Here is a 24,007-nt window from a genome sequence, read left to right as displayed (position 1 = left end):
CTTGGCAGGGGGATGGGAACCTGAAAGTAGATTCAGAAGGGGGTAAAACAAAGAAAATTAGAAAGTGAATTTGGAAGGCAGAGGAAACAAAGGCTAGAAAATAGACAACAAGGGAGTTTTTACAGTGCTAAATGGTGTATACTTCAATGCAACGAGTCTAGGGAATAAGGTAGATGAGTTCAGAACACACATATAGACACTTGGGAGTATGATATTATAGCTATTACTGAGACATGGCAGCTCAACATTCCTGGTTACAGGGTTTTCAGACAAGATAGAGAGGGGGATAAAAAGAAGGGAGGGGTCCACAGTATTGATTAAAGAAATAATTTCAGCTGTGAGGAGGGATGATATGTTTGAAGGATCATCAAATCGGCCATATGGATTGAATTGAAGAACAATAAAGGGGTGATTACACCGCTGGGAGTGTACTATAGACTCGCAGTCAGAGGGAGATAGAAGAGCAAATATGTAGGCAATTTTCTGAGAAGTGCAAAAACTACAGAGCAATAATAGTAGAGGAATTTCAACCACCCTATTAAATGGGATGGAATAAGTGTGAAAAGGTATAGAATTCCTAAAAGGCATTCAGGAGATTTTTTTTAGCCAGTATGTAGCAAGCCCAACAAGGGAGGGGCTGTTCTGGACTTCGTTTTAGGGAATGAAGCTGGGCAAGTGGAAGGGGCATCAGTGGGAGAGCATTTTGGTGCTATAGATCATAATTCAGTTAGATTTAGGGTAGTTATGGAAAAGGACAAAGATAGACCAGGAAGATAGACCATAGATGCTGCATGACCTGCTGAGATTTCCAGCATTCTTGGTTATTATTTCAGATTCCAGCATCGACAGTATTTTGCTTTTGTAATAAAAGTTCTCAATTAGGGGAAAGCCATAGTGGACTGCAAACAGCTACTTGAAGGTAAATCAGTGTCAGAGCAGTGGGTGGCATTCAAGGAGGAGATTGAGTGTGTTCAGAGCAAGTATGTTCCCTTATAGAAAAAGGGGTGGGACTAAAATCTAAAGCACCCTGAATCTCAAGGGGCATACAGGGTAGGATAAGAAACAAAAAAGGTGGCTTTTGAAAGCGATCAAGGGGCTCAATACTGCAGAAACTCTGGGGAAATATAGAAAATGCTGGGGTGAAATTAAAAAAGGAAATCAGGAAAGCAAAGAGAGAGCATGAAAAGATCTTGGCAAGTAAAATCAAGGAAACCCCAAAGATATTTTATAAATACATCAAAAGCAAGAGGATAAATTTTAAAAAAGAGAGAGTAGGATCTATTAGAGACCATAAAGGTAATCTGTATGTAGAGGCGGAAGAAGTAGGTATGGTTCTTAATGAATACTTTGCATTTGTTTTCACAAAAGAGAGGGGAATGCAGACATTGCAATCAGGGAGGAGGAGTGTGAAATATTAGATGAAATAAACAGTGAGTGGATAGGAAGGACCTATTTCCTTTAGCAGAGGGGTCAACAACCAGGGGCCATAGATTTAAAATAATTGGTAAGAGGCCTAGAGGGGATTTAAGGGAACTTTTTCCACAGAGAGTGGTGGGAGTCTGGAACTCACTGCCTGAAAGGGCGGTAGAGACAGAAACCCTCACCACATTTAAAAAGTACTTGGATGCGTACTTGAAGTGCCGTAACCTACAAGAGCTGGAAAGTGGTATAGGCTGGATAGCTCTTTGTCAGCCAGCGCGGACAAAATGGGCCAAAATGACCTCCTTCCGTTCTGTAAATTGCTATGATTCTGTGAACATTAAAATGAGCCAGTTTGTGGCTCAGTGGTAGCACTCTTGCCTCGGAGTCAAAAGGTTGTGGCTACAAGCTCCACTCCAGAGACCCGAGCAAAAATCTAGGCTGACACTCCTTCAGTGTTGCACGGTTGGAGGCACAGACTTTCAGATGAGATGATAAATCGAGGCCCAACCTACCCTCCCAGGTGGGCATAAAAGATCTCACAGCACTATTTGAAGAACAGGAGAGTTCTTCAGGTGTCCTGTCCAACATTTATGCCTCAACCACCACCTGAAAAAAGAGATTATTTGGTCATTTACATGTGTCAATGCTGATTGTGGAAGTTTGCTGTGTGCAAATCGGTTGCCGCGTTTCATACAATTACAAGTGACGACACTTCAAAAGTACTTCATTGGCTGTAAAGCACTTGGGGCCATCCTGAAGTCATGAAATGTGCTATATAAATGCAAGTTCTTCCTTTATTAAATCACTATACATGCTTTTTTTAAATAAAGTGATCTTTACTTTTAAAATCAATCAATTAGCTTCTATCCACAGAAAACCAATTTTTATTGGCAGGAAGTTTGAGATTATTGTAAATTGAAATCTGGTTTGTTATTTTAACTACACATTTGTTCATTTAAAATCTTTGCATATTATTAAACCCAGGGTAAGCCCTTTTAAATCAGTATTCAATAAATACTTTACCAGTTTAATTAGAGTTCTGCTAATTCTGGTAGTTCAAATTATTCTACTGCGACGATTGTAAAGAGTGTATTCAAACCAACGCAAAGACAATTCACTTTTTGGTAATAAAGTCTGATGGACCACAGAGGTTGCCCAACAATGTTACTGAGAGAAATTGTTATTCAATATAGGTTTGGGTTGATGTCATTTCATTTTTGTTCTCCAAACCCTTGATATAAATAAAATATTGCACCACAACTGCATTACAAGAATCCTTTCACAAATGTAATAGATCCACAGCTCAATGAAATTGTAGAAAGAGCCTTAATAACAGATCAGCACCAGGGGTAGGATAATCATTGAAAAGCGGTTTTGCCATTTGCCAAAGGACTGCAAGTTAATCAAGAGTTGTGCATTTTGCAAAAGGTTGCAAGTGAAACTCCAAATATGCATTTCTTTGTTAATTATTACCAAAGTATACCATTGTACAGCAATAAGCCAGATCTGTAGTAATTTGCAGAGAGGAGATGGAATTAAATGCTAACAGGCATAACAGGAATAACATTGATAGCATTTAATTCCATCTCCTCCCCACAAATCACTACAGGAGTATCCTAATAACATTGATCTAGAAATCTCATCCACAACTGTAGTCCTTCTTTGCCTCTGAGCTTACTACAACCCTGGTGGTGCATTACTTACAGCAGGTAGCAACGACTGCATGTTTTGGTTGGAATCTGCTATTGTTGCCAGGTAAACCAAATTTCTGTGCAGCATTTGTTGGTATCTAAGAAATGGAAGAACACAAGTAAAAGTTTTTATTTTAAATTCATGGTGGAATGCATTTAATGTAAATCTTTGCAATAATGATAAGAATGGTAGTGATGAACTCATGTCTTTTCATTGGTTGGGTCTGGCCCTGACCTACAGAAGTGTATCTGAAAATAAACCTCATGACTTCTTGAAGGTGGTCTCCTAATACAGGATCAATTTCGGTTATTAATTTATAGCTCAAATAGACATTAGAAGTGGCGTTTAGCTCCCCCCACCCAATCAGAATCTAAATGTAGCTGTAGATGGCATTCCCATATAGACCACTTATGTGAATGCATTATTAAGTAACCATTTTTTCTGCTCCATATTGTATTGCATTCAATGGACCTACACTTGAGTGAATTATTAGGTAATAGAGTAAAACAAATGAATCAGGTATGGTGAATTACAAGGGCGACATAGCAGGAAAATGGTTTGATTTTCAATTTAACCAAAATAAACTAAAGTAAAAAGTTGACAATACCAAATATGGCCAAGTGCTGAACTAATCTATGGTCATGTGCTGAATTAACCAATTCCAGTAACAGGATTGAAACAAAAAATCATCTGCATTTTCCCAAACCTCTTCTTCCCCAACTCACACTAAAATGGCCTCTGGGTATAAAATAGAAAGGGAGCTAGCACTGAACAGTGACACAAAGACCCATGTTTTCTGACACCAGATGGATATATAGACATGGTCATAATACATGGTTGGCAAGTGCTGCCACTGGAATGTGCACATCCTTATACAAATTAGATGTACACAAGGAATCCAATATTTTGCATTCTAAACAAGGTCAAGACTGAAAGGCCAGCACATAAAGAACAACTACTGCCATCTTTTGCCAGTACTTTGCCTTAAATGAATCTTTCCTTCGTGAAGCATCCACCAGCTACCCAAGATGCTAACAATAACAATCTACAGAAAGGAACGGTAATGTCAACTTTAGAAATCATAATTTTAGCAGTCATTATAGTTTATTGCTTCCAATGAATTTTGGGGTCCATTGCAGAACATTTTGGCGAGTCCCATCCTTTAAGGAGGGGCCCTAGGGACACTTCCTAATAAACCTTCTCTAGTTGCTCTTTCCTTCAACAGAAGATTAATGGCTTCATCAAGTACAATGACTGTTAGGTTTGGTATGTCCAAATTTTGCTTCACAAGAGGAATTGGTTTTGATATAATTAATTAACAAACATACTCCTGCTTAATGTTAAGACTAGTTTCTACTCTCCCCTCCCATTCTCAAGCAATGTCCTTAAATTTGACACTAAATTTGTTACAGTAAGGTTAACAAAATGATTGCAGCAGTTTTAGTCCAGGAACCAGTGTTCTGTGCATTGATATTAGATTTAATTGGTGATTTCCCTTTTCATGTAAACCATTGCATTCATCAGATCTCATTGTCTAGAAGAGAAGCAAGGCTTGGCTGAACTTCTGACAGATACACCTTCTCCACAGGATGTCCTTTGTATATAGCAGCATGTCCCAAGAGAAGAGAAAAGAAGCCTTGAGCGGTGCCAAAATGAGGAAAAGCGATTGCAGCAGATGGTAGAGCAACAGGGCAAATCCTGCTCAATGACTACATAGGCTAGTGACTACACACAAGGTTGCCCAATGACAACCTCCACTAAGAGAGCAATTTCATGACTATTACCTGGGCAGAATTTGAGCCATAAACAGAAATGGATTGACAAGATGGAATACAAGGACCAACCAGAAGCCAAAGACTTGAGACAATAGTGTCACAAACCAGGCTTAAAAAATAAACAACTAAATCAATTAATAGATGTGTGTTTTAGTTAAGAATGGCTGAGATTAGAGGAGAACTGCTCCCAAAATTCAGAGTAAATGGGAAGATTTGTGAATGGAGCCTCAAACTATCTTTCAGCTGTGAGAAGGCAAGTCACAAATTCAAATCAAAATCAATTCTACAAATTCATTCTTACTAATTATTGTACTTTTGTATGTAATCTGCGATTCATTTTCTACATGGAGTAGTTAAAAATTAAGTAACTTATAATTTATACACAATATCTCATTAAAAAAAAGCTTACTAGCTTGTGGTGTGAAAATAGTAAGGATGTCTGGTAACTTCAGATTTGATTCTGCCATAAGCACTCAGTGCATTTTAATAATATACATTATGATTTTTTTCATTTGACTTTATAATACTGTAGTTTTAATGCTGTTTCACAGTCTTCACTCAAATCTCCTTCAGCCAGGAGCCTAGGACAAAATGTTTTGCAGACATTTCTATGGATTATATCAAGCCACTATCAATGACTAGGAGATACACACTTTAGAATGTGGCAGATCTACCACCTAGATTTCAGCCACCCTTTCAACACAAGACACTTCATCTTGTGAGCTAGCTATGTATCAATTTACAAACACCTATAACAAGTGCCCATTGCAGTGCAGCTTGAAATCGGAGACTAGAGCATCTGGAAATGTAGAATTAATTTTAAATATAGTTACTGACCTACAGTTATAAAGTTGGCACTAGGCATACTAAAAGAGAAAAGTCCAGGTAGTAATCCCACCTCCCCAATATTACAGAGCAAGAGAATATAATAGACCAGCATTATTCTGCTTAGTAGCACAGAAACTCTCAAATCAAGTCCTCCTCCTTGCCCTCTTCCCTGGGCAAGGCTGCTCCAGTGACATCACTAATAAGAAGGAGCATCCCAGAACATTTTTTACAGGAAAGCTTCAAAATAGCTTGAGAGCGCTACTATGAACCCAGCTGATTTCCCAAACAAATGCAGTTTCTGAGATCAACTGACCCCAGAGCAGTTCCTGCTTGCGCCCTGCTGTTTCTTTTTAAACCACTCCAGAAGACCTGCGATGCGCTCCATTGGCAATGTTATCTGGGTCTCCATAACAGCAAGAACATTTCACATTTTTACCAATGTGAAAAAAAATCTACTACTGAGTCCATCATAATAATCTAATGCAATAATGAGGATGTACTTTCAACAATAAGTATTTCCCCAGATTTTCCTTCCCCTGAAATAATTTAAGGTCTGGTAACAGTACGTGCAACATTGCACATCATCCAATACAGTTAATACTCAAAAAATTACTCCCCAGCTCAAAGTGCTCTCCCTGATAAATTCACTGACAGCTACCACTCCCATTATTTCATTAATTCTTGCCTCTGGTGTGGTAGTGAGGGAAAGACAGGAAAGACAGAAAATTGGATCATTGGAGTGGCTGGACTGAATAAAAACTAAAATACTAAGAATTAATGTGATCGTCCTTTTAATTTGGGAGAAAAGGAACAACCAGGGGAGAAAAAAAGAACAGAAAAAATTGCAAAGAAATAAATCAAGCATAGAGAAAGATATTCAAGTTGGCAAATATAATAGAGGGCAAGTAAAAAAGGGGTGATCTAATTGAGGTGTTTACGATGATTATCTACCCTCGAGAGAAACTATTTCCTCTAGTGGGGGAGTCCAGAACAATGCAGCATAACCTTAAAATTAGAGTTAGGTCATTCAGGGGTAATGTCAGAAAGCACTTCTTCACACAAAGGGTAGTGGAAATCTGAAACTATCTCCCCGCAAAAAACTGTTGAAGCTGGGGGTCAATTAAAAATGTCAAAACTGAGATAAACTGAGATCGTTTTTTGTTAGGCAAGTGTATTAAGGGTTACTGAACCAAGGCAGGTGGACGAAGTTAAGATACGGATCAGCCAGGATCTAATTGAAATGGTGGAACAGGCTTGAGTGATTACTCCTGAACCCAGAAATACTTTAAGGGTTAGTTGAACTTCACATACTAGGCAATGATACCTACCTACCATTATATTTTACCAAAACCCTGATTTATGTTTATTGAATTTTAAACACCCAAAAATACCAGAATTTTAAACACCCAAAAATAACAAAATTCAGTGAATAAAATATCTATTTAGTAATACTGAAGTGTCTGTCACATGATCCTATATACCTTCAGGTTCTAGATCATTAAGCTGGCAGTACCATTTGCTGCACGTCACAAAGCACTATTGACATCAGTAAAACCTCTGAATCAAAGAAAGCTCCTGCAATGGCAAGAAAAACTATTGGAATGAAAAATCATTAATTGATGTAAATGTATTAATAAAATGAATTTAAGGTAGTAAATCAGTTATGTCATCTGAACCCAGTGATTGCATTACATCTTATAATGTCACTGGAGTATCTATTATCCACCATACAGAGACAAAAGTCAGCACACACCAAGTTTACAATATTCAACTGGATAAAATTGGCCATGATGCACCCAGTATTTTATTCCATGGACAATGCACACTTCCATATGTCAATACCTTTCTACCAAACTAAATGCAATGCAAGAATATAAATCATAAACAAGATCCCATGTCAAAACTAAATGTGTTGAAGAAAACCAAATAGCAACACACTATGCATCAACTCAAACATAATACATTAGTGTAAATAGCCTAATTATCTTTATAATTTGTTCATAATCAGTTGTTCAACTGTTTCAATTTCATATGGTTTAGAAAACCAATAATGGCATTTTTTGGATTGCATTTTGTAGAATATAATGATTAGCTGGTTGTGTTTTTTTTTTAAATGGAAATAGAGTTCAAGTCTGCTGCTGGCTCATCCCCGCCTAGTGGATGTCGCAAGTTACTCTACGGTTTATTCTACTATGACAGATCATTGCACCGTGCTTGCAATTTGTATGTTTTCACAAAATAAAAAGGGTTACATTATTTTGGGCTCAGGAGTGTACTTTTCAAACTAAAGCCTGCATTTAGGCAATACAGGTCTTGTATTAGTAACCAAATCAGCACTAGTGAAAGTCCAGCATAATGATCACCTGTAATATTCTGCCATTATTCAAAAAGGTACCGAATAATATATATTAGGGAGGGAGGTATAATGGTACAAGTCAATCCTGAGATTCAGACACCACCACATACCACAAAGCAAAATGTGAACAGTTTATACAAAATCAGCAGAACCCCAAATTACAGGCCATTAGCACACTCTCAAGCATTTTTTGAAAAACAATGTTCTTGGCTTTTTCTTTTCTGATGGTGAGCTTGTACATCCCATTTCCACAGCAGTCTTACACCCTTAGTGCCATACAGCTTCATATCAGAACAGGAAGAGAAAGTTTTACAAGAAAATGCGTGGTCACTTGCCAACAAAAATATATACTTACTGAATTATACATTGTGCTTGACAAAAATGGTTACCATCCTGTATGGATGGTAATATGCCCACTATAAGCCTTAACATTTAAAAATCATCAAGTCAGAGTTAAATCATAAATAAGACTGTGAAACCCACAAAACTTTTAAATTTGAGTCACATCAAACCTTCCATTGCTGTTACAATCTCTAGCCCACTAGCTATACCCATCTCTTGTGAACAGATAAAGATATATATATTTGCCATTTCAATATATTACTTTTTATTTAGTACACACCAATAGATGTATAATAATAGTACCAGAAAAATATACTGGAAAATTGAGCATTTATGCTGGACAAAGATCTCCACATCAGTGCTGTAGTGGTCTTAGTAATCCCAAGACCCGTGACCCCTGTACCTCGGTCCCAGGTCTGGTATTTGTACTGGTCTCTACTAATAAGTATCATTTTGAGAACACAATCCTAAATTGACTACATTGTATTATCTTCAGACATATTCCCTCAACATCGAACCTGTCCCTAAGCAACCTCACTCAATTCCCCCAACTGCTCATACATATAGATGCTAGGCTCTTTGTATTCACAGGTGCAGTCTAAGATAAACACTCACATGTTCTACAGTGGTAGGGATGTTAACTGAGCCTGTAATCGACTTCGCCAACTTTATTTAAAACAAAGTTCAAATGAAATTTTTTTTTAAACTTACTGAGAACATTCTGCAGTTTTGCCTTTACTCTGGTAATCCATGATACACTGTATCAAGTGATTGTTTTCATCCAACATCTAAAAATCAAAAATCATTAGAAAATGTTAGTTACATTGAGGAACCACAAACCAAATGTTATAGCTAATTTAATACTGTTCACATTTAAATATTCACTTCACTGGGGTACAGCACTGATGAGCTATTAAAAATACAATGCTCATGGTAAACAGAAATGTATAGCAGATTAGCCTGCAATTATCACTCGATTTTTAACCACATGAATGTCACATTTTACAGTGTTTGAGTTGCAGCTCAACAGCACGGTTACAAAAACTAGCAGAACAGCTTTGGATACAGTATCTACTTTGATTTGCTGCTCAAGAACAAAAATAACACTCTGGATCCATATCACTGCAGAATTTAAAACATTGGACGATTACTTTGGAGATTAAAATTGGTTTCTGTCCCATAAAGGATACTGTTTTCTGTTGGTAACTGAGGCATCGTTGAGCTGATCACTGGAAAGCAACTAATAAGCAGCCATACCAAAATGCTTGTGTAAAGGTCCATCTCAAACTCAACAAAAATGTAGGCACATGGTTTTTGGACATACTCTTTGGATTATCTGATCCAAATATCAATTCTTCATAAATGACAGAATGACACTCTCCTCTTTTGACATTGCACCAATTACTTACTGGTCTTCTGCCAGCCCCGCAGTAGAATCCTCAATCAGTTGATCATGAAGAGAGTGAGCCAGTTTAGTTTTGTTTGGAGTTGAAAAATTTGTGCCGGGACAGACATTCAATAATTTGAGAAATATTGTATGTCATCTCCCAATTATGGTGCATATATTTTAGTGAAATCCAGTCACTGGTGACTCCACAAAACAAAAAAAAGTAATAAAATTGGCACTCTGTAGTAGGAGGTATGTTCTTGCTAATTATTCAGTATCTTGCGTTACAAGCTTTCATCCTACATCAATGCAAGTTATTTTCACTTCTCGTTTCCAGGCACCAGCTTTCTATTTGAGCATTAGTCTGCCTTTACACTAAATTATTCTGTCCTCTGGCATAAATGTATTCAAACTGAGTACACTAAAGTCCTACTTTCTTCATTGTGTACATTTACAGCATGTTTCTTCTAGAAACTTAGAATGTTAAGATCTTGCATGTAAAACAGTTGCAAAGAGCTTGGGTTTGGGAAGGGGTGGATAATCCAATCGCCACATACAATTAGTGGTTCATTCTGATTATAGAAATATGCAAATAAAATGTGAGGAAACTTTATTAATTGTTTTTAAAAAAAAAGTTTAATTTCTCAATTGAACAGACAACCTCTCCCCATATCCATCCAAATGGATGTCTGTAAACCAAACGCCATAGATTCAGAGTTATTTTTAAATGGAGTATTCAACTGCCATATTTCAAAATGACTAAAGTTCCCATGTCATATCTATCTTATTTGCAGCTGACCTCTTTAGAGCTGTCTCTATTAATATACCCCTTCTCCCAGGAAAAGCAAGATGGCAGAAAGCTACAGAGAAAAATTATGCAAATATTAACACTGGTAACTACTTGGCTAATTATGCTAATAAAAATATTTTTGCACCCACTATGTGAAAGGAGATCAACATTTTTATTTTGCCATTTGATCTCTGTGCTCAGCTGTGTTGCAGTTTGAAGGCACTGTTTATCGAAAAATAACAGTTCAATCCTATTGCAGTCGTTTGGCATTAAATGATATTGATCTGATTAAATGATATCGATCCGATTAACCGGTTACACATTTTAGGAGCCAATCCGTGTTACGCAAATACATAAATATATAACGCAGTTAACATGAACGAGATTGTGTACATCGGCAGTGACAGAAACAGATGCGAAGTGGTGGGTGTTTAGCAACAATGCTCCCTGTCCATCGGATGGCAGCACGATGGTTTGCTGAGCAGGATGCTGATGAGGTGTTGATTGCTGTCTGCACTGACACCTTTTCTTCTTCGCCATTATTAATCCGCTAAACTACCAACGTTTTCCACCCTCACCACCCCAGTCCACTCACCGACACCAGCCTCTTCCCCACCATCAAACCCAAATACCCCCCTGCCTAGAATTGAATGCCAAGCACCATCTGGATAAAGTTTGGCGATTTTCAGCTCGATTTGGGAGAGGGAGAGGGGGGAGGGGAAATCAAAATCAAATGCTTGGGCGCCTACAATATCGTCATTCCCAGCTAACGGTTTAGGCAATAAAGCACCTGAGGTCTCAAGGAGCTTTATTCAGTGCGAAGAAAACGTCTCCTTTGCAAAAAAAAAAGCAACCCCATTTACAAGAATTATTAAACTATTCAAAGATTGCAAGTTTCAGTTCATTACTTAGTACGGTTCATTACGTTTTCAGGCTATTTTGATAAAAACGAATGACCCAATTTGGAATTTAAAAAATGCACAACTGCGTTCCCTGGTACCATTTTGACGTTTCCATTCCTCACTAAAAGTAGCACTTTTATTAAACAATTACTGATCGCATCGCTTAACTCATTTTATACGTTTCTAAAAAAATATTAAAACATACATTTATGCAGTTTTATTTTGGAATTGTATTTGTTTTCAGGAAACGTGCAAGCAAAATAAAATCACTTTGTGGTTTATTGGAATACTCATATTTCAACCCCTGCATTGAGCAACATTAGAGTGCAGACAAGTATCTGCATATTTGACGGTATTTTATAAGAAACGCTCACGTTAAAACAAATTCACGTGTCAATAATAGAGGTGCAATCGTTTTGCTGAGTAGACGTGGTCAGTGTTTTACAGAGGGGGCAGGAAAAAAAAATCAAATATATATATTTTAAATGAAATTAAACAGTGCACTGGCTCCTTAACCCCCGTTGCCCCATGTGTCTGCACTATCACACCTTGCTTTGTTCAGAGCTGGTGCATTCACAATCCTGGAAAGAAAGAGAGAGGGAGAAAAATCACCACTGTCCCCAACCAGGATCTTCAAATGATCAAAATCCCGCATTTGGAAATCGGAGGGAGATTCTTACAAAAAAAAGATAAATAAATGAATGAAAATTTAGGAACTTGCACTCAGACAGAGGAGGAATGAAATATTCCCCCCCCCCCCCCCCAAATTGAGATTTGCCACAAAGGATAACTAAATTAAAATATAAATAATAAGACGTTTACCTTTTGAATGGTGGCTTGGGTGACCTCCCCTTTCCCCCGCTGGCGAGCTGATGCAAAGGCCACGGACATGATTTTTTTTTTTCTCTCTATGAGATTGCGAGGATATTTAATTGAATTGAATTGAATTTAAATCCCGGCTTGAGAAAGAAGCAACCCCCGGTGAGCGTGGATTGAGAGCTTGAAGAGGATGGTAGAAACAGAGGCAGTGTGCACCATGCAATATGCAGGGAGCAGCGGCTGCAGCTGCGAACGCTCGCGCTGTGGAGCGGCTGTTTAAAGGGACACAAGAGGGGGTGGGGGGGGGGTAGGCTCGCCAAGCTCCGCCCCCTTCCCCCTCTGGCGGCAGTGGTTGGCGCCGAGGCGGAAGGGGCGGGTGGGATGATTCGGCGTTTTTAGGGGTGGTCCGGTGGCGCGCTGATTTCGCTTTCGCTCTCGCGCTCCGGGTCGGCGGCTGTCCGCTGTGCTCGAGCTCCGATCCGCCAGCGCGCGCGCTTTTTTCTCCTCACACAAAATCAAACCATGAGCGCCAGCTACGACCGAGCCATCACCGTCTTCTCCCCGGACGGGCACCTCTTCCAGGTGGAGTACGCGCAGGAGGCGGTGAAGAAGGGCTCCACGGCGGTGAGTAGCTGGAAGGGTGAGGCCGGGGACTTGAGGCCTGTGGCAAGGGGAAGGGAAAGGAAGGTCCAAGCTCTCCCCCCCCCTCTCCCCCCTCCTGCGGCCTTCAGTGGGACCCTATGCCCCGGGGGGAGGGGAGGGGAATCGAATCCCGGGCTCCGCTCCCATTGTCAGGCCCAGGCTCAGCTTTTGGGCCCTTTCACTTTTGATTTCCTGCAGCAGAAACTCTCACTCTGAGTCAGAAGGCTGTGGGTTCAAGTCCCACTCCAGGGACTTGAGCACAAAAATCCAGGCCGTGCTGAGGTGCCGTCTTTCAGATGAGACGTTGAACCGAGGCCCCGTCTGCTCTCTCAGGTGGATGTAAAAGATCCCACGGCACTATTTCGAAGCAGAGCAGGGGCGTTCTTCCCGGTGTCCTGGGACCAATATTTATCCCTCAACCAACATCACAAAAACAGATTATCGGGTCATTATCACATCGCTCTCTGTGGGAGCTTGCTGTGCGCAAATTGGCTGCAGCGTTTGCTACATTACAACAAGAATAAATCCAACTTTTTCTTTTAAAAAGTCAACCAGGAAAGAGTTATGGCTCTAATTTAAAACTGCAGAGTCACTGCGACTTCTGTGCAGAGCTGCCAAACTATCAGGGCAATGTTGGTGAGATGTGTAGGAGTCAAATGGGGTGATCAAAAACCCCAACCACCTGCAACTCTTATTCTTTGTTAGTGAATTATATCCAAATGATTGATTTAGGACTGAGATGAGGAGAAACTTTTTCATTCAGAGTTGTTAACCTGTGGAATTCCCTACTGCAGAGAGCTGTTGAGGCTAGTTCGTTGGATATATTCAAGAGGGAGTTAGATGTGGCCCTTACGCCTAAAGAGACCAAGGGGTATGGAGAGAAAGCAGGAAAGGGGTACTGAGGTGAATGATCAGCCATGATCTTATTGAATGGTGGTGCAGACTCGAAGGGCTGATTGGCCTACTCCTGCAACTATTTTCTATGTTTCTATGTAAGCCCCACAAGGTTGAAATATAGGTTCTGCAGCTCCTTGCAATGCCTAGGCACCTCTAGTGCCCACTGCCTGAACTGCATTTACTATAATTATTTATAACCATTGCTGATTACCTTATTTCTGTTTAGTGAAAAAGATTTTGAAATATAGCCTTGTTAGTTTATTGCATTGAAATTACATCGAACATCACAGCACAGAATCAGACCGTTCGGCCCAACAGGTCTATGCTGGTGTTTATGCTCCACATGAGCCACTTCCCACTTTAATACATCTTCTCCTATCAACATATTTTTCTATTCCTTTCTCCCTCAAGTGCATGTTGTTTTACAATGTCGTCCATTTTGTTGCTTTAAGTTCAGTCAGAGGTTAGCCCATTTCAGATGCGAGTGGGTCCGCTATATGTTTCTAGCATCATTTATTCTGATGCATATTATAGTGCCTTTTGAAATTGTTTGGAAAGTAAATACGGATGTGTTTCAGCGTTGAACACTGATTGCTACAAACTGGTTCCCACCAGCTGAAGCAGTGTTATGCTTTAGTACACTGGTGGTAACGTATATATTCCACACTATTTATGAATGAGCTCGGAACAGTTAATGTGAAATGCTATTCCTAGGCAGGCAGCAAAATTAGCTGGGGGATTATGGAGTGATCTCTCCCTCTTCAATGATTTTATGAAAATGTAGCTTGACTACTGTTAGGCCATTAATGTTTTTGTCAGATTATATCAAATATATCAGCTTGAATATTGCAAAATTAAAAAAGAATGATTATTTGCATTTTGTCTTTACTTTTTTTTTAGCAGGTGTACACATTGGATGAAGAGATTAAATGCTTTCTGAATGTACGAATCAGTTATATCCCTTGGCCACTAGTTTAGCAGGCTTAAAGAATCCCAGTCGATTAGAGATGCCTTATCTTTAAAAACTGACATGACAGAAAGCTGATTAATGAAAGGGGAGCTTCCCTTACATAGTAACTTCCTGGAGCAGGTTCAGAATTGGGTACAAGAAATGTTATTCACATCATCAAATCTTGCCATATTTGGTTACACTACTATTTGGGATCATGTGATGAGTACTACAGTATAATCACTAGGTTTCCATCAGATTATTTCTGATCTCAGTAGATCAGAGAGGCATTATCAAACATAGTTAATCAAACTTCAACAGAACATTTTAGACTAATAGCAGCAAAATGAATTCCTGCAAAGCGTGGTAGTTTTTTTGTATGTCAAAACATTCTAGAAATGTAAGTTAAATAGATTCTAGATTTTCTTTAGGTGTATTTTAATAGAACTTTAGCAACTGTGCAAAATGTTTTCCACTTTGCACCATGCTAAAATTGTACTGTACACCCAGAATCTCTCTCAACTCCTCTCAGGAGAGAAGCAGTGTGAATCCAGAGAGAAACAGTATAAACATATGCAAAGTTCCCATCAAGACAGTTAAAATGTATATGTTTATACTGTTTCTCTCTGGATTCACACTGCTTCTCTCCTGAGAGGAGTTGAGAGAGATTCTGGGTGTACAGTACAATTTTAGCATGGTGCAAAGTGGAAAACATTTTGCACAGTTGCTAAAGTTCTATTAAAAACTAAATTTCACTTTACACATTGCATTCACACATCAGTACAGTGATGAGAATGTTGTTTTGTGACTAACCCTTTAATATTTCATGTGACAGGTTAGTGTTCGAGGAAAAGGAATTGTTGTCCTGGGAGTGGAAAAGAAATCTGTAGCCAAATTACAGGATGAAAGAACTGTAAGGAAGATCTGTATACTGGATGACAATGTTTGCATGGCTTTTGCAGGTGAATATTCATTCCTCCAATGTTGAATGTCTGGGACCATTTGAGTCACTGGAATCTGGCTAAATATGTCTTTGCAATTGTTTTTAAAAATCAAGATTTGTTCCAGGATCAATCACTGCTCTGTATTAAGTTAAGTTTATCTCTGCCAGGGAAACTGGCCTCAGTGCCACACAGCTAGAGAGGGAAGAGTAATGAGGAGCAACTCCGTAAATGAAGGCTTTTAATGTTGCGAATAAACCACCGAGCGGACAGATATGGATATATATTGGAAAAAGTACCTTGGAATTCCCAACGTGGTGCAGCGCTGGCAGAAGTGAGCTGGATAGTTATTATGACAGGCTTGAATGTGTTTCAATGCAGAGTCTCTCAGTGAGGTACTGATGTAGCAAACTTTGTGGAGGAGTAGGGCAACTCGGCAAGCAACTTCCCGATTTCTGACTTTTAACTGTGCATGTGCGGACACCGGAAGTTGTCGTCTGATTGATTTACTCCTTAATAACAGTGAACACTGAGCCTCACCATTGTTCTTGCCTCAAAATCCAGGTCAATATTTACCCCATTTGGTGAGTTTATTTGAAACATTAACCTTAGTTAGCACCCACCAGTTTCTCAAACAGTTGGACAGACTTTACATATTCCATCATGAGGTGGAGTAGATCTCTTGAGACACATACAGAAGAATTAATCATTTCTGCAACTATCTTGAAACATAGGGGCTGGATTGATGGAAAATCCAACTTTGTAAAGGGGATCTGTGGCTTGTTTAAAGCTACTCACTAGCTTTAAAACAAACACCTGGAAGAAAAACAGATTTGATTCGTGGGGGATCCCATATCAATAGTACTTGGTCCTGATCTCAAATTGAATGAATGGGTTATAGTTGAAAAGGATCCTTTGACAAAACTAAAATGCGAAACAGGGTGGTGGTTAATTATCCAGCATGGTCCCACCACCAATCACATCTTCCCCTCTCAGCATTCCGAAGGAACCGCTCCCTCCGTGGCACCCTGGTCCATTCCGCAGTCACCCCAGCACCTCCTCCCCTTTTCACGGCACCTTTCCGTGCAAGCGTAGGAGATGCAACACCTGCCCTTTTACCGCCTTCCTTACCACTATCCAACGTCCCAAATACTCCTTCCAGGTGAAACAGCGATTTACTTGTACTTTCAATTTAGTATACTGTATTCGCTGCTCACGATGTGGTCTCCTCTACATTGGGGAGACCAAGCGTAGATTCGGTGACCGCTTTGTGGAGCATCTCCATTCAGTCCGCAAGTGTGGCCCTGAGTTTCCGGTCGCCTGTCACTTTAATTCTCCACTCCACTTCCGCTCTGACCTCTCCGTCCTCGACCTCCAATGAAGCTCACTGCAAGCTCGAGGAACAGCACCGCCTCTTTCGTTTAGGCACTTTACAGCCTTCTGGACTCAACATAGAGTTCAACAATTTCAGAGCATAACCGCTGCCCATCTTTGGCTCCCTCCCCCCCCCCCCCCCCCCCACACACTGAGCCTATGTTACTTTTCTCCTTGTCTCCAATGGCAGCTGATCATTATCCCGCCAGTCACACCCTATCTTGACTAATGTTTTTCTAACCCCTGGCATTACAATTTCAATTCAGTCTCTCATCTCTCCTGCCATCCACCCAATCACAGACCTTCCCTTTTGTTCTTTCTTCCCCTCCCCCTTAAGAATGTGTTCTTTTTGAACACTTGCTAGTTCTGACGAAGGGTCGTCGACCTGAAATGTTAACTCTGCTTTTCTCTCTACAGATGCTGCCTGACCCGCTGAGATTTCCAGCATTTTCTGTTTTTTTATTTCAGATACCAGCATCTGCAGTATTTTGCTTTTGTATTGGTGATTATTTATTGTAGTTGGATGATATCAGTTATATTTTCTTATTGCTCAGATAGCACTGAAAAAACCTGGGAGATAACTGTCTTATCTCAATATATTCTTTATTACGATAGGCCTTACGGCTGATGCCAGGATAGTGATCAATAGGGCACGTGTAGAGTGTCAGAGCCACAGACTCACGGTGGAGGACCCAGTCACAGTTGAATACATCACACGCTACATCGCCAGCTTGAAACAGGTATTTTTGTTGTAGGAATATTCCACCATACATCATGTAACACACAGCTGCTTAAAATGCTGCTCTTTAAGTGGACAAAAAAAAATCTTGGATTATTTGTCACCAAGTAGAGATCTGATGATTCACATTATTCACTTTATCACAACGCACAAAACTAGAGCATTTGCAATACCTGAATGCAGTAAACCAATGTATACCACCCAATTAAAAATCAGTCCAATTTTGTTTTAGTGGATCATTTTCACCTTGACATCAAGTCAGAGGTGTCTGTACTGTTTCCTTGGTTGCATTGCAGGACAGTTCCAGCGGGATTTGATCAAAATGTATAAGATGAGAAAGTTGTAGGTTGGACCCTACCTACCTACCTACACCATAATTATTGTCCCAGGAATGTTAAACCCAGAATTTCAGAGTTTGAAAGTGTAGCATTGGAAGTCTAGTTCCCATGAAGAACTTGAGAGACAATTGTACTCTATTTGAGCTGCTTTGCTCTATTATATTGCTTAATTTTTTTGCTGGACTAAATTTTGATTTTTAGCACAAAACATGCTTTGAATAGAATGTACTGTTGACTTGTATTTATTTGATCTCATTTACAGCGTTACACTCAAAGTAATGGACGCAGACCATTTGGCATTTCTGCACTAATTGTGGGTTTTGACTTTGATGGAACTCCAAGACTGTATCAAACTGACCCATCAGGCACCTACCACGAATGGAAGGCAAGTAGTTTGCCAGGTTTAGTCACCCCACTTTAGTTTTTGACTGAAGGTTGGCTCAGTTTCATTTTGTATTAATTATTTATTAGCACAACACTCTTTGCAATCAAGCCAAGTCTTCTGCTAACTTTACTATATTTCTTAATATACCAGGCAAAGGACATTGTTGGTAGGGGCCTTCTAGACATAGAGAGGAATTCATTGCCATCAGTCTGGGCTGGATTTAAATGTGAGCTGAAAGATTTGTGTGTTCACCCACTAGCCCTTCTAGACCACCAATAGAGATTAGTGTTTAATATCTAGGGGAAGATGTAAATTTTAGTCTTTTAAGTAGAGTGAATAATTTAGCTTAAGTTCTAAAGTTTAAATGGAGCATTACAATAGTTTTCTAACTAAGTATCGTCCTTTTGAAGAATGAGAACTTGCACACCTTCACACCATTTTGTTTTGAATTTAGGCCAATGCCATAGGAAGAAGTGCAAAGACTGTCAGGGAATTCTTGGAGAAAAACTACACCGAAGAAGCCACTGCTACAGACAGTGGTACCATAAAGCTCGCCATCAAGGCTTTGCTGGAGGTGAATTGTTTCAGTAGAAATACAATTGGGGTTTCACTTTAAAAATAGCAACCCAAGTAGTGTATAGTGGCAATGTTACCAATATCACCCTGTAAATATGTATGTGATCAAAACGGTTCAGGAATTCATTTTAATGCAGCTTTGTATTCTTAACAATATGGGATTTACTTCCAGAAATCAATCCTGTTATTTTGGTTCTAGGTGTTTTTTTTTTAAAAGCTGGTGCTTATAGTACATCGCATATTAATACTATGGTTCCTATTATTTGAGATTTTTATTCATCCTGAATTATTTTAAAACCAAGCAAGGGAAAAGTAACTAACTTGTACTAAACTGTTTTATTAGGTTGTACAGTCGGGTGGAAAACACATTGAATTAGCGGTGATGAAGCATGAGCAAGTCTTAAGGGTAACAGCTGTAATATTTATCATCATCTGCATTGATTCCGACTTTTGTATGTTTAGCTGGTCAATTTTAATTATTGATTAAGGTATTTAACATTGTCTCCGTTCCTGTTTTTCTACTTGTTACATTAAGCAAAATCTTTCCCCCGCTTTGAATAGATTTGTTTTTGTGAATTGAATCAAAGTTTAAAAATTCTGATACTACTGCAATAGCTCCTCCGTCACCCTGCTATACCCCATAAACAAGTAATTCATTTTTTTAGTGACAAAAGGGTAAATAAATACAGTGGTGTTGAGATTCAGATTTCATAAAGTTCAACTTTTGGTTATTTTTGTTCCCGATTGCTCAAATATCAGGGGCCACATTTGAACAGCCTAAACAACTCCAATCCTATGCTTTGTTTCTCCCCTCTGTCTCCTTTCATCATCCGCCATGTTGCACCAGTTCCTAGATGCACTAGTACCAGTCATAGCCATGGTCTGGATCTACAACATTAAGTGAGTTGGAGACTTCAATGTCCATCACCAAGAATGGCTCGGTAGCACCACTACTGACCAAGCTGACCAACTCCTGAAGGACATAGCTGCCAGACTGGACCTGCGGTGGGTGGGGAGAGAACCAACACAAGGGGAAAAACCTACTTGACCTCGTCCTTGGAGATGCATCTGTCCATGACAGCATGGTAGCCGTGACCACTGCACAGTCATTGTGGAGACTAAGTCCAAGTCTTCACACTGAGGACATCCTCCATTGTGTTGTGCGGAGCAACCACCATGCTAAATGAGAGAGATTCAGAACATATCTCGCAGCTCAAAACTGGGCATCCATGAGGGGCTATGGGCCATCAGCAGCTACTGAATTGTATTCCACCACAATCTGTAACCTGGCTTAGCATATCCCTCACTACCATTACCATCAGGGACCAATCCTGGTTCAATGAGTGCTGAAGAGCATGCCTGGAGCAGCACCAGGCATACCTAAAAATGAGGTGCCAACCCGGGCAAGCTACAAAACAGGACTACGTGCATGCTAAGCGACGTGCTATAGACTGGGCTAAGCGATCCCATAATCAACAGATCAGATCAAAGCTCTGTAGTCCTATATATCCAGTTGTGAATGATGATGGACCATTAAACAATTAACGGGAGGAGGGAGGCTACATGAATATCCCTGATCTCATGCTGGCAGAGCCTACCGTGTGAGTGCAAAGGACAAGGCTGAAGCATTTGCAACCATCTTCAGCCAGCAGTGCCGAGTGGATGATCCATATCGGCCTCCTCCTGAGATGCCCATTATTACAAGCCAGTCTTCAGCCAATTTGATTCACTCTACGTGATATTAAGAAATGGCTGAGTGCACTGGATACAGCAAAGGCTATGGGACCTGACAACATCCCAGCTGTCATGCTGAAGAACGAGTTGCACCTCTATCCAAGCTGTTCCAGTACAGCTACAACACTGGCATCTATCCGACAATGTGGGAAACTGCCCACGTATGTCCTGTCCACAAAAAGGACAAATCTAATCCGTCCAATTACCACCCCATCAGTCTACTCTCAATCATCAACAAAGCGATGGAAAGTGTCGTCAACAGTGCTATCTAGCAGCATTTACTCATCAATAACCACCTCGCCGATGTCTTGTTTGGGCTCCGCTAGGACTGCTCCGCTCCAGCCCTCATTACCACCTTGGTCTAACTATGGACACACAAACTGAATTCCAGAGTTGAGGGAGAGAGTGACTGCTCTTGACATCAAGGCAGCATTTGAGAGTGTGTGTCATCAAGGAGCCCTCATAAAACTGAAGTCAATGGGAATCTGGGAAAACTCTCCACTGGCTGGAGTCATACCGAGCACAAAGGTCGATCATCACACCTCCAGGACATCGCTGCAGGAATTCATCAGGACAGTGCCTAGGCCCATCTTTAGCTGCTTCATCAATGACCCTCCCTCCATAAAGTCAGAAGTGCGGATGTTCGCTGATGACTGCAGTGTTCGCAACTCCTCAGATAATAAAGCAGTCCATGCCCGCATGTAGCAAGACTTGGACAACATTCAGGCTTGGGCTGATAAGTGGTAACTAACATTCTCGCCAGGTAATGACTATCTCCAACAAGCAAGAGTCTAACCACTGCCCCTTGACATTAAATGGCATTACCATCGCTGAATTCTCCACCTTCATCATCCTGGGAATTACCTTTGACCAGAAACTTAACTGGACCAACCACATAAATACTGAGCAGGTCAGCAACAAGTGTCTCATCACCTGATTCCCCAAAGCCTTTTCACCATCTACAAGCCAGGAGTGTGATGGAATACTCTCCACTTGTCTGGATGAGTATAGGTCCAATAACACTCAAGAAGCTCAACATCATCCAGGACAAAGCAGCCTGCTTGATTGGCACCCTATCCACCACCTTCAACATTCACTCCCTCCATCGTACCATGGCTACAGTCTGTACCATCTACAAGATGCACTGCAGCAACTCGCCAAGGCTTCTTTGGCAGCACCTCCCAAACCCATGACCTCTATCACCTAGAAGGACAAGGGCAGCAGGCGCATAGGAACACTATCATCTACAAATTCCCCTCACCATCCTGACTTGGAAGTATATTACCATCCCTTCATCATCATTGGGTCAAAATCCTGAAACTCCCTCCCTCACAGCACTGTGGGAGTACCTTCATACCAACTACAGCGGTTCAAGAAGGTGGCTCACCACCACCTTCAAGGGCAGTTAGGGATGGGCAATAAATACTGGCCTTACCAGTGATGCCCACATCACATGAACAAGTAATAAAAAGTATGCAGCCCAGAGTACATGTATATCTCTGTCTAGAGCTCCTAATCATGCTTGCACGCAGCAGCAACTCCCATTAAGTCTCTCCTAGGCCTGATTCCTTCCTGCCTCGGCAGTCCCAATACTCCCCTCCAATTAGGATTGCATATTGTTAGATATTTGTTAGACACTGGAAAGGCAGACAAACAGAGGGAAGCAAACAATTAGAAAGTAGAATGTGTTACAGGGAGATAACTTTGAGCAACACTGGGCATCAACCAGTTACTTAAATTTAATAACTTCAATACATTTCAAAGTGTATTGGAGAACGCATGTACATTTACAGACAAAGTAATACCCTTACATAATTCCTCGCCATACCTGTTAATGTGAACTATAGGATTCAGGCTTATGCAGTTCTAATATTGATAAAGATGGTAAAGCTAAATTCTAAGTTTATCCATGTTCTTGTAGGTCTTAAATCCTGAGGAAATTGAGGACTATGTTTCTGAAATTGAAAAAGAAAAGGAAGAAGCTGAAAAGAAGAAGACACCAAAGACCTAAAGCACAATTATATAAAAAATACAGTTCTGTGTTCCCTGTTTTTATCATGATAAAAGCTGAACATTCCACATTTTAATTTCTTAATCAACTGGAATAAATTGAAGAATTTTACATGTAAAATGATTGACATTATTGCCACGTGCTGAAATCACTTGTGTTCCTTCAGAAATTTTGCTTTCCTGAAATGATTGAGCTTCCCAACTCTGCCTACAGGCCAATCCCAAGTTATGTTGTGAGGCAAGCACACAATGTAGGGTTTTACTTAAAGAACAAAAACAATTGGTCTGACTTAATTGCCCTAACAATTAATTATGTTGATTAAAGTCAATGAATGAGGAAGACTATTTAAGTTTAATATGAATTATGTGAAGATAATCACACTTCCACTTCCTAAACCTCATTTTCTGTACATTTTGTAGAGATTATGCCTTGGTCTGATAAGTATACAGCTAAATAAGTAGTTTAAGATTTTATGGTTGAGTTGGCTGACTTATTTTAAAAAATCAGGAAACAGTTTATCCCACTGCCACTTGGGTCAATCATCATCATAGGCAGTCCCTCGAATCGAGGATGACTTGCTTCCACGCCAAAAAGTTCACGGGTGTTTCAATCAAGCGCCTAATATTCCAGGTCCTGAACTAAATCTTGAAGGGTGGAAGATGCCTGTGCATGGATTTTCTTTTTTTTTAAATGTGTGGTGGCTGGTGTGCAACAGCCATCACACAGGCTTGACAGAGCTAGGATTAACCAACAAGACGACTGGAGACCAACTCTGCTGCATTGACACATCACAGTGTGGACTGGCCCGTGCTTCCCCCGAGGCCCCCGATCATGTCTCTCTGCAATCTCTTGCTGCACCTGCCCACGTGCCAATCACTGACCTGGATCTTGGTGACATCCAATCCAGTCACCCTCTTCGCTGCCATCGTGGTATGCCCCCATGTTGCTCCTTCCGCTCCCCAGCCTGCTCCAATGGTGCTCGCAGGTCTAGGGCCGCGCAAACTACTGGGTCAGGCCGCTACGCTGCTCCTTTCGCTCCCCGCGAGATATTTACTTGGGTCAATATCTGATATCAATCTGATAAGCATTACTGTCTGAAATATTTAAA

At 40.3% G+C, this 24,007-nt stretch overlaps 2 protein-coding genes across 3 annotated transcripts in view; one reads left to right on the top strand and one right to left on the bottom strand.

Moving 5' to 3' along the window:
- The window catches only part of LOC139277100 (calcium-responsive transactivator-like), a 56,679-nt gene extending 44,179 nt beyond the window's left edge, over positions 1-12,500 (bottom strand). Inside the window, exons 1-3 of the mRNA XM_070895114.1 lie at positions 12,317-12,500; positions 9,127-9,203; positions 3,127-3,211 (exon numbers count right to left, since the gene is read on the bottom strand). Of these exons, the coding sequence (XP_070751215.1) occupies positions 3,127-3,211; positions 9,127-9,203; positions 12,317-12,385 (231 nt within the window). The 5' untranslated portion in view covers positions 12,386-12,500. The remainder of the gene's footprint in view (positions 1-3,126; positions 3,212-9,126; positions 9,204-12,316) is intronic.
- A 194-nt stretch (positions 12,501-12,694) lies between these two features.
- On the top strand, positions 12,695-23,019 carry LOC139277636 (proteasome subunit alpha type-7). 2 transcript variants are annotated; one of them, XM_070896376.1, is made up of 7 exons: positions 12,697-12,937; positions 15,637-15,763; positions 17,732-17,856; positions 18,456-18,578; positions 19,033-19,152; positions 19,498-19,560; positions 22,810-23,019. In XM_070896376.1, the coding sequence occupies exons 1-7, from the start codon at positions 12,836-12,838 to the stop codon at positions 22,897-22,899; spliced, it is 750 nt and encodes a 249-aa protein (XP_070752477.1). In that variant the 5' UTR covers positions 12,697-12,835; the 3' UTR covers positions 22,900-23,019. The 2 variants fall into 2 exon arrangements, with proteins under 2 accessions (XP_070752478.1, XP_070752477.1); XM_070896377.1 differs by lacking the exon at positions 19,498-19,560 and having other exon boundaries at positions 12,695-12,937.
- Positions 23,020-24,007: the final 988 nt, after the last annotated feature.

This window comes from Pristiophorus japonicus, chromosome 12 (genome assembly GCF_044704955.1).
Source record: "Pristiophorus japonicus isolate sPriJap1 chromosome 12, sPriJap1.hap1, whole genome shotgun sequence".
Classification (NCBI taxonomy): domain Eukaryota; kingdom Metazoa; phylum Chordata; class Chondrichthyes; family Pristiophoridae; genus Pristiophorus; species Pristiophorus japonicus.
This window is presented reverse-complemented; position numbering and strand designations above follow the sequence as displayed.

What these genes read in the sequence shown, in the direction of transcription:
- LOC139277636 (XM_070896376.1), top strand. Translation starts at nt 12,836, where the DNA reads ATGAGCGCCAGCTACGACCGAGCCATCACCGTCTTCTCCCCGGACGGG. An exon ending in TGTTTGCATGGCTTTTGCAG is followed by an intron (nt 15,764 to 17,731) that starts GTGAATATTCAT and finishes TTATTACGATAG; the next exon opens with GCCTTACGGCTGATGCCAGG. An exon ending in ACATCGCCAGCTTGAAACAG is followed by an intron (nt 17,857 to 18,455) that starts GTATTTTTGTTG and finishes TCTCATTTACAG; the next exon opens with CGTTACACTCAAAGTAATGG.